Raw genomic sequence first — 14,478 nt, 5'->3', positions numbered from 1 at the left:
ATTCTATAGAATCATATTTATTATATTAACATAATTTCATTTTTTATCTTTTTGATCAAGTTTCTTATGGAATTCCACCAAATGCTTCACTTGTCTTTCCAAATCGCCGACCATGTTCAAGCACTGATCAATTCTCCACACCGGTGTATCATCGAACTTGCCAAACTCGACTCCGTTACCCCTCGACAGCACGAAAACGAATTCTTTACCGCACAATGAATTCAAATTTTTTCTTTTTTCTTCTTTCGACAACTTATCCCATTTATCTATGTGCACTCCCCAGAAAGGGAACATCACGCTGAATCCGTACGCAGTTATTTGTGTGTAGCTTGCGTCGTCCAAAGTTATTTTAAACAAGAAATCTTTTCTTAATGAATTTGTATTATATTTACATATTGAGCAATAATTTCCGGAAGTTGCACTGTTACAAGTTTTATGTATATTTACAACTTTGCATGAAATCTTTATTATGTTAGCGCGTGCTACAAATGTACAATAGTTATCAATGACGTCAAATGACTGCGTTTTAATGAAATCAGATGAAATCGGCGAACATAAAATCGATGTGTTAAAGATATTCGTTTCTTTATTAATCCGTAAAATGTTCGAATTCTTTGTACTAACTTCAATTGCGCCAAATATCCAGACGAAATGATTTTGTCGAATTGACTTTAATACTTTGATAGTTTCGAATGTTAACTCCGAAATTTGCGCAGTGATAATATACGTTTTGGATTCAACATCAAACAAATGAATTGTGGTCGATATCCAGATGTCGGAATCATGTTCATTTTCGATCTTTTCGATGGTACCACGGATGTATTTACATGCTGTGGAGTTACGGAAACTTAATCCGTTGTTCCGTTGAGAAAATGATCGTTGCGTTTGAGAGATCTGTGAAAATGTTGACGTTTGGACAAATGGAATTCGGAAAAAGACAGTCTTGGGACCAAAGCGTAAATATTTAAGGCCGTTTGGTAATGTTGAGATTAACGGTTTGTAAATAATTAAGAGATCGCCAAATCGTAATAACTCGCGAAATGACATCGCTTCGGCGCTCAAAACAAAATCAATGGTCTCTGAGGTGCCATCTGTTAATGTAAAACCATTTGAATTAGGTTCTTCAACACGTAAAAGTATTGATTCGGGTGGATTTGGTGAATTAATGCCTTTAATTGTGGAAAATTGGGTGCTTTGGATTATAAATGATATGTCATTTTTGGTTTGAGTAAGATCAATAACACATAATTGACTTGGTATAACACATTCATTACAAAATCGTACATTAGAAAATGATATAGTACGACCTTCGGAAATGAATGTCTTAAGAAAAGGATATTGAGAGCCATGAATTGCAACTTTAATTGTTTGTTCATAACCATCTTGACGAAGACTAATAACAGCAGCACCAGTGTTGGTATAATGAATTATACTCATTACTTCACCAATTAATTTGGATTGTTGTGTTTCATCAGGCTTGATATGTTGCTTGCTTTTATTTGTACGTGTTTGTGTTAGAATATCTTGAAGAATAATTTCTTTTGTAATACCTGTCGGCCATCTTGAAAAAAGTAACATTATAAGTTCAGAAACATAATCAAAATCTTGTGACATTAATTGGAACGAATCAGAATCATCATTAGTATAATCACTAAGATCACAACATATTTCTTTTAATAATGATATTAAATCAATCATGTGCACATAAGGAAACGCAGTGCACATTTTACAAAATAAAACAAAACTCTGATAAACAATTAACGGTCTCTAAAGTATTAAATACTTTACACAGATAAAATCTAGTCAAGATTTAATTTACTCATTTTGTGTTTGAGCTTTATTGATGAGCATTTGAAGTATGTCAATTTGTTTACTCTCAGCTGCATTTACAAATGGGTCTTTAAAATTTTATAATAAATTCCAAACATTAAATTTAAATATTAAATTATTGAAATTAATATTAAACAAAACATAAAAATATCTTTCGTATATATATCATTTTCATTGTGTTCAAGAAGTAATTTAACAATTTCTGTATTATCAGATTTATTTGCAATCAGAAGTGCTGTATTAAATAATTTTCATAGTTTCCAAATATTATAAAGAAATTTCAAATTATTTTAACAAATGTAAAACAATATAAATCAAAATTTTTGGCATTAACATCAATTTCTTCTTGTTCAAGAAGTATCTTTAATATTTCAACTTTACCAAACTTAGAAGCTACCATAAGTGTTAAATGATTTATATAAATTCCAAATATTATTTTAAAATATTACATTTAACTCATTTAACAGCATTCATAAATTCCATAATTTGTTGTGCTTTATTTTTAAGTGATTCGAATAATTCAGGATGACTTGTTACTAAATTATTATTAATTACCGACTCAAATAATATAAATGATGACCAAATAGTTTTTATAATTCCTAAATTATTAAAATAAACATTATTTATAGTGAATAAACATTTTTAGCATTAATATCAATTGTTTTTTGATTTAAAAGTAACTTAAATATTTCAATGTTTTTAGATTCTAATGCTAAATGAAGTGCTGTTTCAAATCATTATAATAAATTACAAATCATTATAATAAATTTCAAGTTATTAAAATGAATTTTAAAATATTAAAACATTTATTAAAATCTAAATTATAAGTTAAATAAACAACAAAACTTTAAAGTTAACATCAAATTAAAGAAATAAATATTAAATAATATAATCAAATTTTAAATTATTTATACAAATTTCAAATTCTTAAAATGAATATACTTTGCATTAATATTATCGATTCCTTTTGTTATAAAAGTAATTTAAGCATATTTATATTACTCAAACAAATTGCTATATGAAGTGCAGTTTTAAATCATTAAATTCAATTTTAATTTAATAAAATAAACTTCAATACATTAAAATAAACAAAAAATTATTGAAGTAAATATAAAATTCTAAAAAGAAATACTAAAACATTTAAATAAACAGAGAAATATATTAACAAATCTCAAGCCAATAAAATAAATTTTAAGTAATATAAATAAATTTTATATTAATAAAACAAACGATGAAAAATTAAAATATAATTTAATAAATAAATATCAAATTACTTAAATTCGAACAGACCCTGCCAATTTAACTATCCAGTGTGTTTACACATAAACTTCAAAACGCAACTTTTTGAATACCATCAACGGCAAAATAAAAGATTTTTATAAAAATTTTGCACCAAAAACTATTTTTTATCAACAAAAATTCTGATGGCATAAAATCCCCTAGAGGATATTGTACATAAAGTTGTTCTTGATGATTGTTTTTTTACATCAAGAATGAACTCTTAAACGATTGTACAATCTTTAACAATATTGTTATTTGTTATTTAATATCATATTGTAACATATCTTATAGATATGCTACACAACATTGTACTCAAAAACCAAACAAGTTTTTCTAAAAGTCTTTCGTAACAAAAATCATGTCCGATAAACCGATTGTTTTTTTCAATCCAACGATAAACGTCAAATTGCGTCGTAAAGCTTAAAATCTTTTTCTCAATTTCATGGCAAATGACAACGGTTGCGGTTGTGGTACATTATGTTTGTTGTTTTATTAATTACCTACTTAGTATCAGGTGATTATTACCCTGAAGTTGCTGCCGAATCAACTCCCAACAAGTTCAGCTGGTCAAAATTATGGAGCGGTCTCAAAAAAGTTGTTAATTTCCTCGCTAAGGTATTCACCCTTATTGAAGAAAGTTTCGAAGAAAATGAAAATGGTGAACTTTACTTTAATGGTTTCAAGGTTGTAGACCTGACATTTAATGATGATGAAGTAACTAAGATTGTTCTTCAAAATGATGACGATGTCATAATTACCATCAACCCACAAAACATTGACACATCAGCTGTTGTTGAACCAGCTTCCAACAAGTGGAATTGGAGCAAGATCTGGAATATTGTCAAGAAGGTTATCCTCTTTGTTGCTGATCTTATATCATCCAACAGCCTTAAGTACGATGGTGATAAAGATGTTTACTCCTTTGGTGAATTCACAATCACTGATGTTGCTCTTAATGATAATGATGAACCAGTAGGTTTCCAGCTTCAAAACGAAAGTGGCAACAAACTTTCTATTGAAATTTCCATTGGTCAAAACGTAATTCCATCTGAAGAACCAAACAAATTCAGCTGGTCAAAACTTTGGTCAGGTCTTAAGAAAGTTGTCAACTTCCTTGCCAAGGTCTTCGAACTCATCGATGAAGTCTTTGACGAAACTGATGAAGAATTTTCTATCAATGGATTCCAAGTATCCGATCTCAAGCTCAACGATGATGGCTCTGTTGGTGAAATAGTTCTTGAAAACGACACAGGTATCAAAGTTGTCATCTGCCCTAAGATCCTTGAACTCGATGAAGAATCTGTAACCAATAAGATCAACTGGTCTAAGGTTTGGACCATTGTTAAGAAGGTCATTGTCTTCGTTGCTGATCTTATCAGAGGAAATGCCCTTACTATCACTGATGATGGCGAAGATGAATTTGCATCAATTGGTGATTACATTGTTACCAACGTCGAAGTTGATCAAGATGGCCAACCACAAGGATTTGTTATCGAGAACGAAGCAGGCAACAAGATATTAATTCACATTGAATTCTAAAGATTACGTTAATTAGTTTCAATCAGGGAATTTATGAACGTAAATGACATTTAAAACGCTTCACTCAACGTGTCTTTGTTTTTTAGCGCATAAAAATGTAATTTGAGTCATATTTTGGAAATGTAATTTGCTGATTCATAACTTTACTCACATTATTTTGTTCATTCACTTCGAAACAACTAAAACGAAGCAGTTGTTTTCCTTGTCATATGTTGCATGTGTACATTTGGTTTCATCAATTGCTAATGGTTTCATTTCTTCAGGATGAATGGCTTCAAACAAGTACACCCTCCCTTTGCTTGTCATTAGTACATAGTCTATTCCATTATGACATGTGATAGATTTCCAATGATTAACTAAAGGTGCATTACTGAAAGTTCTTAAAAGTTTTCCATTAGGGCTTAACACTATTATCTCATTTTCAACATAAATGAGAATCATTCCAAGTTCTTTTGTTATTAATATTTTCTTTGGTAGTCTATTTCCAAGATCAAAAGTTGAAATCTTTTTTCCATCATTCATATCTCTAATTCTAACTTTGCAATCATTGGAACCTATTACAATTAACTTATTTTTAATGCTTGATGCTAAGCATGCCACTTTTTCGCTTAGGAAGAACTGATTTAACGGTTTTTCACCTAAGAATCCAACGTTAAGAATTGAATGGTGGTTAACGTACGCAATCTCCGATACGATTAACTTCTGAAAATTGGCGGTTATGACACTTGGAGTTTTATTTGGACCAAGAAAAGTTTTTAATTCTTGACCATTGTAAGCGAACACTTTACCTTTTTGTTCAGTAAACAGAAATGACGAATATTTATTGTGTGAAATTTGTATTGTTTGATTTTCATATATATCAAAATATTCTATTAATTTATCTTTTGTTACGTAAAATATATATTTGTTTATCATAAATGAAACGAAATAAGTTTTATCCAAATTTTTTTTCTTTATATTACTTAAATTTAATTCATTTGATTCTCTTTTAATATTTTCATCAACAATAATATTTTGAAGATAATTAATATTTGGAATTGTTTTCTTAAATAACTCATTTACCCATAAATGAATATCACTTCTATTTTCTAATTCTTTTCTATTCCTATAAACATCTTCAAAAGAATCATTTTCAAGCATGAAATATTTTTCTGGAAATGTGAAAAACCGTTGACTATCGTCCTCGTTGAAAAAGTTTGTTTTGAATACTTCCGATAGATCATTAGAAAAAGTTGGAATTGGCAGTTTTTTGTCAGAACTGTTTTGGTTATTTGGGAACAAAGGGTAAAATGCGTTATTTAAGTAATTCCTTCCAATCAAAAAGTTCAAAAATGTAATGTATTCAAATGTCGATAACATATTTTTAGTCCAAAAATCTTTTTTGAGTTTAATCACTTCAATAAATTGATTTAATTCGATGATGAAATTATTATTTGTATTTAATTTCAATTGGATAATTTTATTAATTACTTTATTATATTCATCAGATTTATCGAATAGTATTAAATATTGAAAACCATTTTTAGTAATTATATAAATTTGAAAATCTTTAAATGCAATCGATTCCTTAAATGAAACAAATAATAAAACATTGGAAAACTTAATCGATTTATCCGAAGATATATAAAATTCTTCGTCTTTAATTCGGAAGTTAATTGGAATGAATTTATCATTATAAAAACATTGTAACTTTGCATTAGTTTCAATTGTTTTGTTATTATATTCGAATAATGAAATTTTATATTTTTCTCTTCGATAACATTTTAACAAAGGACAATAATTATTACACATAACGAAACTTCGACTTAATTTTTCGATGACGAAACTTTTTCCGGTAAATTATTAATTCGTTTTGATTCTTTTGCGATAAAATCATTAAATTTATTACCAAAATCATTTTGTTCAATTTGTGTATTACTGTTTTTACATTCTTCAAATAAGTTTTGAAGTTTTAATTTAAAGTTCGTATCAAACGTCGGCGGAATTATTAAGTTTTTCTCTTGTATTAATTTAAGCGCATCTTCTTTAAACCCGAAATCATTCGACTTGTTCGTAAATAAGCTATCTAAGACTTTTGCTATGTTATCTTTATCATTTGACCTTTGTAGTGGCCAAAAATTTGATTTCTTTGGTATCACTAAAGGAATTTGTAATTTGTTTTTAATATTTGTTACAATTGTTTCGATTTTCACATCTAAATCAATGAAAAATTTTATTTCTTTGATCTTTAACATATTATTAAATAATTTTATAATATCATTTAAATTTTGTACATAAATAATTTCTTTGTTTTCCTTTTCGGTTATGATGTTCGATTTATTATTATAATATTGTTTAAATAATTTGTTGATTTTGTTATGATATGTATCATTAGGATGAGATACAAATTGATAAAACAAAAATGATAAAATTACTTTAAGTTGATTAATTTGATTAACTTCATCATTTAATGTTGATATTTTATCCCATAACAATGAAATTAACTCATAAAAAATCGATGTCGGATAAGAATTATAATAAATCAATGACTTATATAAGAATAAAACATCTTTCAAATGAACAAAATTAGAAACATATAACTTATCAACTATAAATGATATTAAATGATGTAAAACTTCTTCTTTGCAATGAATTAAACATAAAATCGGCGTAATAAACCAATAATCAGATATACAATAATTACGATTAATCGTAATTTCTGGTATTTTATTAATTGATTTCTTTAATTCAAGTGACATTAAACATGATAAAGATAAAAGATTTGGATAATTTATTATATTTTCTTCAATTTGATATAACAATTCTTCATTTACATCCAAATAATCTTTAATTTTATATATATATTTATGGAAACTTTTGCTGTAAAGTTCATGTAATGTTAATAAAGGTAACAAATTATTATTATTTAAATATAACAATATTTTATCAAATTTAATTTTAGTGATTACATTAATTCTTCGTGAAATATTATAAATTATTTGTAATGAAAATGTTTTTAAGTTTTCATTATCTAAAAATGTTAATAAGAATTGTGTAACTTGATATAAAATATTTTCATCATTAATTTTATATATTAAACGTGAAATTAACATTATGAAATATTTGTTAATTTTTGGATTTGTTTTATCTTGAATTAACTCAATATATTGATATAAGAAATATAATGAATAATTATTCGTTTTATATAAATTTACAAATAAATCAAATTTTGTTTCAGCCCAACTTCGTAATATTTCGATGAAGAATGAAGTATTTAGCCATAACTTACAATTAATAATTAAATATTCAAACCAATATCGACTTATTTCCGAATTTTCAATTGATAACATTATATCAATTAATGAATTATATAATTCTAATGTAAGTAAATTCGTATTATTTAAGAAATGAAGATATAATTGATAAGGTAACATTTTGTTCATTGTATTAGAAATAATTTTCGATAAAATCGAACAAATATTTAAAATATTATCATTATTACTAATGATATACTCAACAAATATTCGTTGAATATTATCAGTTGATAAATAATCTTTTAATGTGTTTTGAATATATTCATTATTTAAATTAAAATGATAAGTAAAACTATTATATACTATAGAGAAAGTTGGTTGTTGACATTCCAAAAATATTGTTGTGAATACATAATCATCAGGAATACCTATTCTAAGTATTAATGAATAAATTTCTTCTGGTGTTAATAATCGATTATATATATTTAAATTCGATATTAATCCATATTGTTGATTAATTTCATCAAAATAATTTTCATTTCGTTTATAACCACAGATATCAAAGTTAATTGGTGATTCTAATTTGATCGGATAAAATATCGAATCAGATAATTTTTCATAATTTTGATAACATGAAATGTTTAATGAAGTTTCATTAACTCGTTGAAACATAAATAAATAATGTGCCCATTGTTTAGAAAGTTTGGTACAAATCGCAACTCTTTTATCTTCATTATAATCTAATAATGAAATATATATTATATTACGTTGAATATATACGACAAATGTTTGTTTATTCCCAATAAATGAAAATAAATTCATTTTAGAATGTGATTCAAGTAAATATTGCATATCTGCTTTCAACCAAAAACTTATTGTAAAATCATTCATTAATATAATTGGTTGAAATCCAGTAATACGATAAAATGATTTAAATGTACCAAATGGTATAATTGGTGAAGGAATTGAATTAATATAATTTAATTCTTTTTCTAAAAATGTTATGAATCGTTGATCATTCTTTTGTATTATAATATTTGTAATTTTTTTAGTTGTACGATAACTTGGATAATTAATTATCATAATTTCTAATAAAGGAAATATAATTTCATTAATGATTTCATTTGATATATTTAAGGTAAATGTTATACCTTTATAACTTATTGTATTAGATTGGAAATAATCTAATAATATCGAATCAATATCACCTAATGATAACATATATATATTATGATCAGAATGTTCTGCTAAATTTAAAAATGTTTGTAATGTTTTTTCAAGTAATTTTGGTGATTTACTAAATATAATTAAAAATAATGAAAGAATTTCAGAATTCTTAATGATAAATAAAGAGTTTGAATCAATATTTCCTCCATTAAGTAAATTTATTAAATATGAAAATGTTATAAACTTTGAATGATTAATTAATATTTTATAATGTTCGAATTTTAATTCGAAATATTTTAATTGACAATTATAAAACAAAAATGTTAATGCATATTTTGCATTTTCTTTTGTTGGATTTTTATCAAATTCTTTTAACATTAAATCAAGAAATCCATTAAAACTTCTTGTTAAATATGGATACATTTGAACAATATCAATAACAAATTCAAAGATGTTTGAACGAATAAATGGACATTTTATATAAAAACGTTTCATAAAATCAATTAACGTTTTCATATTAATATTTTTCGATGAAATAAATTGAAACCCATTTTTTACTTGTGCTAAAATTGGTTTAGTTAAACCATCTTCAACAATAAAATATAAAAATCGATTAACAAATATTTCCGATTCAATACATTTAATAAATGTATCTTTTCTCTTTAAAAATGAAAAAATAAAACTAAATAATCCATTTCGTACTTCAAGTGGTGCATTAATTATTTGTAATTTTTTAGCTACATTAGAAATTTCTTTAAATAATTTATTATCAAACTTTATATTCGGCATCATTTGAATTCGATTTAAGATTTCAACTAATATAAATATTTGATTCATTTTCTTAAGTAAGAAATCGGTAATGCGGGAATTATCATTAAAATCGTAACATGATGAAATAATTAATGTTCGAATTAAATTTAAATTTGTATTTAAACTTTTAGGCCCATAAATTGTTCGTTCTGAATCAAATATTTCATCTTGTAATAAAACAAAATTAAAGCCTTTAATTATTTCTGATTGTTGACTTAGTAAATATATATAAATTAATATTAACTTAGTCCAATTCGAATCATCTTTAGAGAAATAATAAACTTTATTCTTAAGCTTTCCAAATAGATTCTTCAAATTATTTTCACTTAATTCATCCAAAAAATTTTGCTTAAATTTATTGGAAAATGTTATTATTTCATTCGGTATTAATTCAAACCCTTTTTGTGGTTCAACTTCAAGTTCTTTTGGTAAAAATTGAAAATGATCATGAAATACATTTCTTTCAATATGTTCTACAGTAAATTCTTCATCTTCAATGTTTATTTCTGGTGGAAATTCATGAATTTGTTTGTATTCATTGATTTCAATATTTACTTCTTTAAACATTTCGAATACGTCATTCAAAAATTTGTTGAGAATTTCGTCGAAAATTTCATCAATGATTTTTGGCTCTTCTTGCTTCTCATTTTCAATGTACGTGTTGGATATGGACGAAAACGCACCCAATGCATTCGGTTCAAAATTAAGGACACTTGCTTTTATTATTTCAAGAATTGGACTTATCTTTTGATTCTTGACAATTTCGTATTTGGATTTGTATACTTTTTTTATGAGCTGGAGGATTTCTTTTTGGTTATTATTAAATGAATTCTTTAAAAAGAAAAGAAAATAATTGTAAAAAGATGACGACAAATTTTTTTTGTTATTAAAAATAGTAATGATAGGACCTACGTTAAGACTTGAGTGTGTCCTATAGAAATAATCAAGTAATAGCATAAAAAACATATTAGACAATTCTGAGTTTTTGCAATTTTGGATAAAATATAAAAAATAATCAAGATTTTCGCTTGCGACCTCGGTTGGATTATCATTGCATATCAAAGAAAGTAACTGAATTCCTATTTTTAAACTATGAGGAAACTCTGGAAAAGTATTCTCATCATTATACTGATTCAAAAGATTTGCATCAAATTTGCCTTTAAATTCTATGGTCTGTAAAAAATTCTTGATATCAAAGATATCTTTCGCTTCTAATAATTGCTTTGAATATAATTTAACATTATCATAATTAAAACATGTAGCAATCTCTTGATATTGGCTACATGATTTAAAAAAAACAATTAGATTTAGTAAACATTCTTTGGAGAATTTAGGTTCTGTCATTTGTGCATAGATGACACTTTTATCAAAAAGTTTACACTAATATACTAGTTATAGTCAACGATCAAAATCTAATCAAAAAATCGATTTTTAAACGGTCGAAAGTACACACAGGTTAAAAAAAGGAATATGTCAAAATATCGCTGATGACGATAAAGAAACGTTAACTCATTCGCATTGGCAAAAATATAACCGTAAATTTTCATTTAAACACAAAAATGCCAAAATAAAAATCATTTTACAGAATGAATTTCCAACAAGAAGCTGATAATTTCTTAAAGTGTTTCATTAAAAACGAAATTCTTAATATAAATCAACAACTTAAGTACGAGGTTTATCTAGAAATTTTAATATTTCATTTTTATATTTGGTGTTTTATTTAATAATTTCAAACTTCACTCATTTATGCGGCAGACAAAGGTCTGGTCTCAATATTTTCTGTACTCCTTGGACAAGAAGGCATAAATATCAACTTAAAGGATATTAATTTCTTTCATACAAGATTCATAATAATATTTTAATATTTCATTAATCAATTTGGAGTCCATTAAATGTTTTTTATACTGCCTTGACGTATGCATCTGAAAAAGGATATATTGAAATTTGCGAAATGCTTCTTGAAAAAGAAGAAATTGAAGAAAATGCCATAGATGTTTACTTTTATGGCTTAGTGTTAATTCTAATGATTTAAAATTTCAACAACTTATTTGACATTTCTTTGATTAATTTGAAACTTCTCTCATGAAGGCATCCCAAAAAGGACATCTTGATGTTGTAAAGGCCCTTCTTAAAAAGGAAAACATTCAAGTCAATTCCCAAAATATTGATATATCAAAATATTATTTGGTGTTTTCTTTAAGTACTTGAAACTGCCTTAATGAAAGCATGCAAAGAAGGTCATCTTGATATAGTTGAAGTCCTTCTTAATAAAAATGGATTATCAATCGATGAAAAGAACAATTCTATTTCATTATTTTATTTGGAGTTTATATAAAATATTTCTTACAGCACTTATGATTGCTTCACAAGAAGGTCATGAAAAAATTGTTAAAATACTTATCCAAAAAGGCGCTGATATTAATGCTATTGATATTTATTGATATCATTTAATGTTCATTATAATGTTTTAAGGTTTTATAATTATTTTCAGAATTTATTTGAATATCATCGAACACCTCTTATTATTGCTACAGAACACAATTGCATGAACATTGTTAGCATTTTACTTGAACAACCCGGAATTAAGTTTGAAGAACGTGATGTTTATTATTTGTTATTGACGTTCATATATTTGATTTAATATTCCAATATATTATTTAACGTTTGTTTATGTTACTTTTCAACGCACTCATGATTGCTGGTGATAAAAGATACATTGAAATCGTTGGCTTACTTTACAATAAGTACAATCAGCCAAGTGAAGAATCTTCTATTGAAAGAGTTGAATAAACAAAAATCAGAAATTTTATTTTAATTTTTAAATACAAGCTCGAGATAACTATCATGGAATCGAACCTTATCTGTTCCAATCATTGGTGTATCCATATATGATCATCAAAAGCATGAACATGTTCGGATTGATTTTTCATCTTTTCTATTTATTTTAAGATATTATTTTGTATATATTTTTATCGTACTGTTTTTTAATATAAAAAACCGATATTGTTATAAGTAAAATAATTTGAATAGATTATTTCGACACCATTACATAAGGAATTCAACATGTTTTATTTATTATTCATTAGTTCTATCATTAGATGAATTTGTTTATATTATTATGATGGCAGTTTATAATTAGGTCGAATTTGTTTAAAGTCTGTGACGTTGAAGTGCACTTAAAAGAATTATAAAAAAAAATGTCTCATCATTTTTTTTTTAAGAAAAAACACTAATCATTTCAAAGTTACATTTGATAAAAAATTATTTAAAATTGTATTGTCAATTAATTTAAGTTTCGTTATTTTCATTCGTCACAATGAACTTCTTGTTCAACTAATATTGTATTTTTATAATCAGTCTTCATACATTTCAGAGATGTACCGGCATGAATATTTGAATAGTTTATTAATTTAATAAGAAATTATTTGAATACACACTCAAAATTTGTTCGGTTTATAACGGTCGGATATTCAAATGAAATGTTCTGAAGCAAAGAACAGTGATCATGGGTTGAAATACTTACAAGAAATTGAACAAATTATTTACAAGTTAAATGATGATAACATAAAAGAAGTTACTAAACTACTTATGAATTTATACAATTACAATTTCCAAAATTCTTTTATTCTCATTGTATGTCAATTAATATATTCATTATTTTTAGTTAAACCCATGAATAGTTCTCTTTATATTCAATTTATTCATTTTATTCATGAAAAAACCAAATTCAAAATTTTTGAAATTTTTACTCAAGTTCTTCTTAATAATGAATCGCACGAATCTTATCATTTTTTAGAAAAATTAATTGAACAAAATATTATTAGTAAAGAAATTGCAAAAGCTAAGTCAACATTTTTGTTTATTAGTTATCTTTCAGTAAAAGATTTTCATGTATTGAAAGAAGAAGAACAATTTCAGAAATTCTTTGATGAAAACTTGAGTGAACTTTCAAAGAATGATTGGGAACTTCATAAAAAACTAATTGAAGAAGGAGTTAATCCCAATGAAATTACGAAAATAATTCGATCTGATGAAATCGAAAAACTTCAAGAAATATCATCACAAGCAAATTTTGATTTTAATCAAACAATTGAACCATCGCTTTATGAAAGATGTTCATTTGTTAATCATAAAAATGTTACATTAATTGATTATGCAGCATTTTTTGGATCTGTTAAATGCTTTAAATATTTACTTATGAATGGTGCAAATTTATCGAATGCAGGTAAATATGCAATTGCAGGTGGAAATGAAGAAATTATTCATTTATGTGAACAAAATCATTCATCGTTTGAAGGTGCATATGAAACTGCAATTAAATTTCACCGAAATGATATCTTTAAATATATTTATGAGAATAAAATTCTTAAATTTACTAAACCAAAAGAAGCCGTAATGTTATGTATTACATCTTTTAATTATGAAGTTTTTTCATTTTTGGAAGAAAGTGGTATAAAAATCGATAGGGAAAACATTTTAGAGGTTGCAAAACTTGGAAATCTTTTCTTTGTCAAATATTTCATCAATAAAAATAATTATATTCCAAATAATCTTCTAATTGAATCAACTTATTCAGGAAACATTGATCTTGTTAAATATGTATCTGAACAAAATGGTA

General features: G+C 25.5%; 2 protein-coding genes across 2 annotated transcripts; one reads left to right on the top strand and one right to left on the bottom strand.

Moving 5' to 3' along the window:
• Positions 1-36: 36 nt before the first annotated feature.
• GO595_007662 (uncharacterized protein) lies at positions 37-1,725 on the bottom strand (the record flags this gene model as incomplete). The annotated part of the gene is made up of 1 exon (XM_067921150.1): positions 37-1,725. One exon carries the CDS (start codon positions 1,723-1,725, stop codon positions 37-39), a length of 1,689 nt encoding a protein of 562 aa, XP_067772225.1.
• Positions 1,726-3,588: 1,863 nt separating this feature from the next.
• On the top strand, positions 3,589-4,650 carry GO595_007661 (uncharacterized protein; the record flags this gene model as incomplete). The annotated part of the gene is made up of 1 exon (XM_067921149.1): positions 3,589-4,650. The coding sequence occupies one exon, from the start codon at positions 3,589-3,591 to the stop codon at positions 4,648-4,650; it is 1,062 nt and encodes a 353-aa protein (XP_067772224.1).
• Between the last annotated feature and the right edge of the window lie 9,828 nt (positions 4,651-14,478).

The sequence above is a fragment of the Histomonas meleagridis genome (assembly GCF_020186115.1).
Source record: "Histomonas meleagridis strain 2922-C6/04-10x chromosome Unknown contig_55, whole genome shotgun sequence".
Classification (NCBI taxonomy): Eukaryota; Parabasalia; order Tritrichomonadida; family Dientamoebidae; genus Histomonas; species Histomonas meleagridis.
Note: the sequence above shows the minus strand (reverse complement) of the source record. Positions and strands in the feature narration are given on the sequence as shown.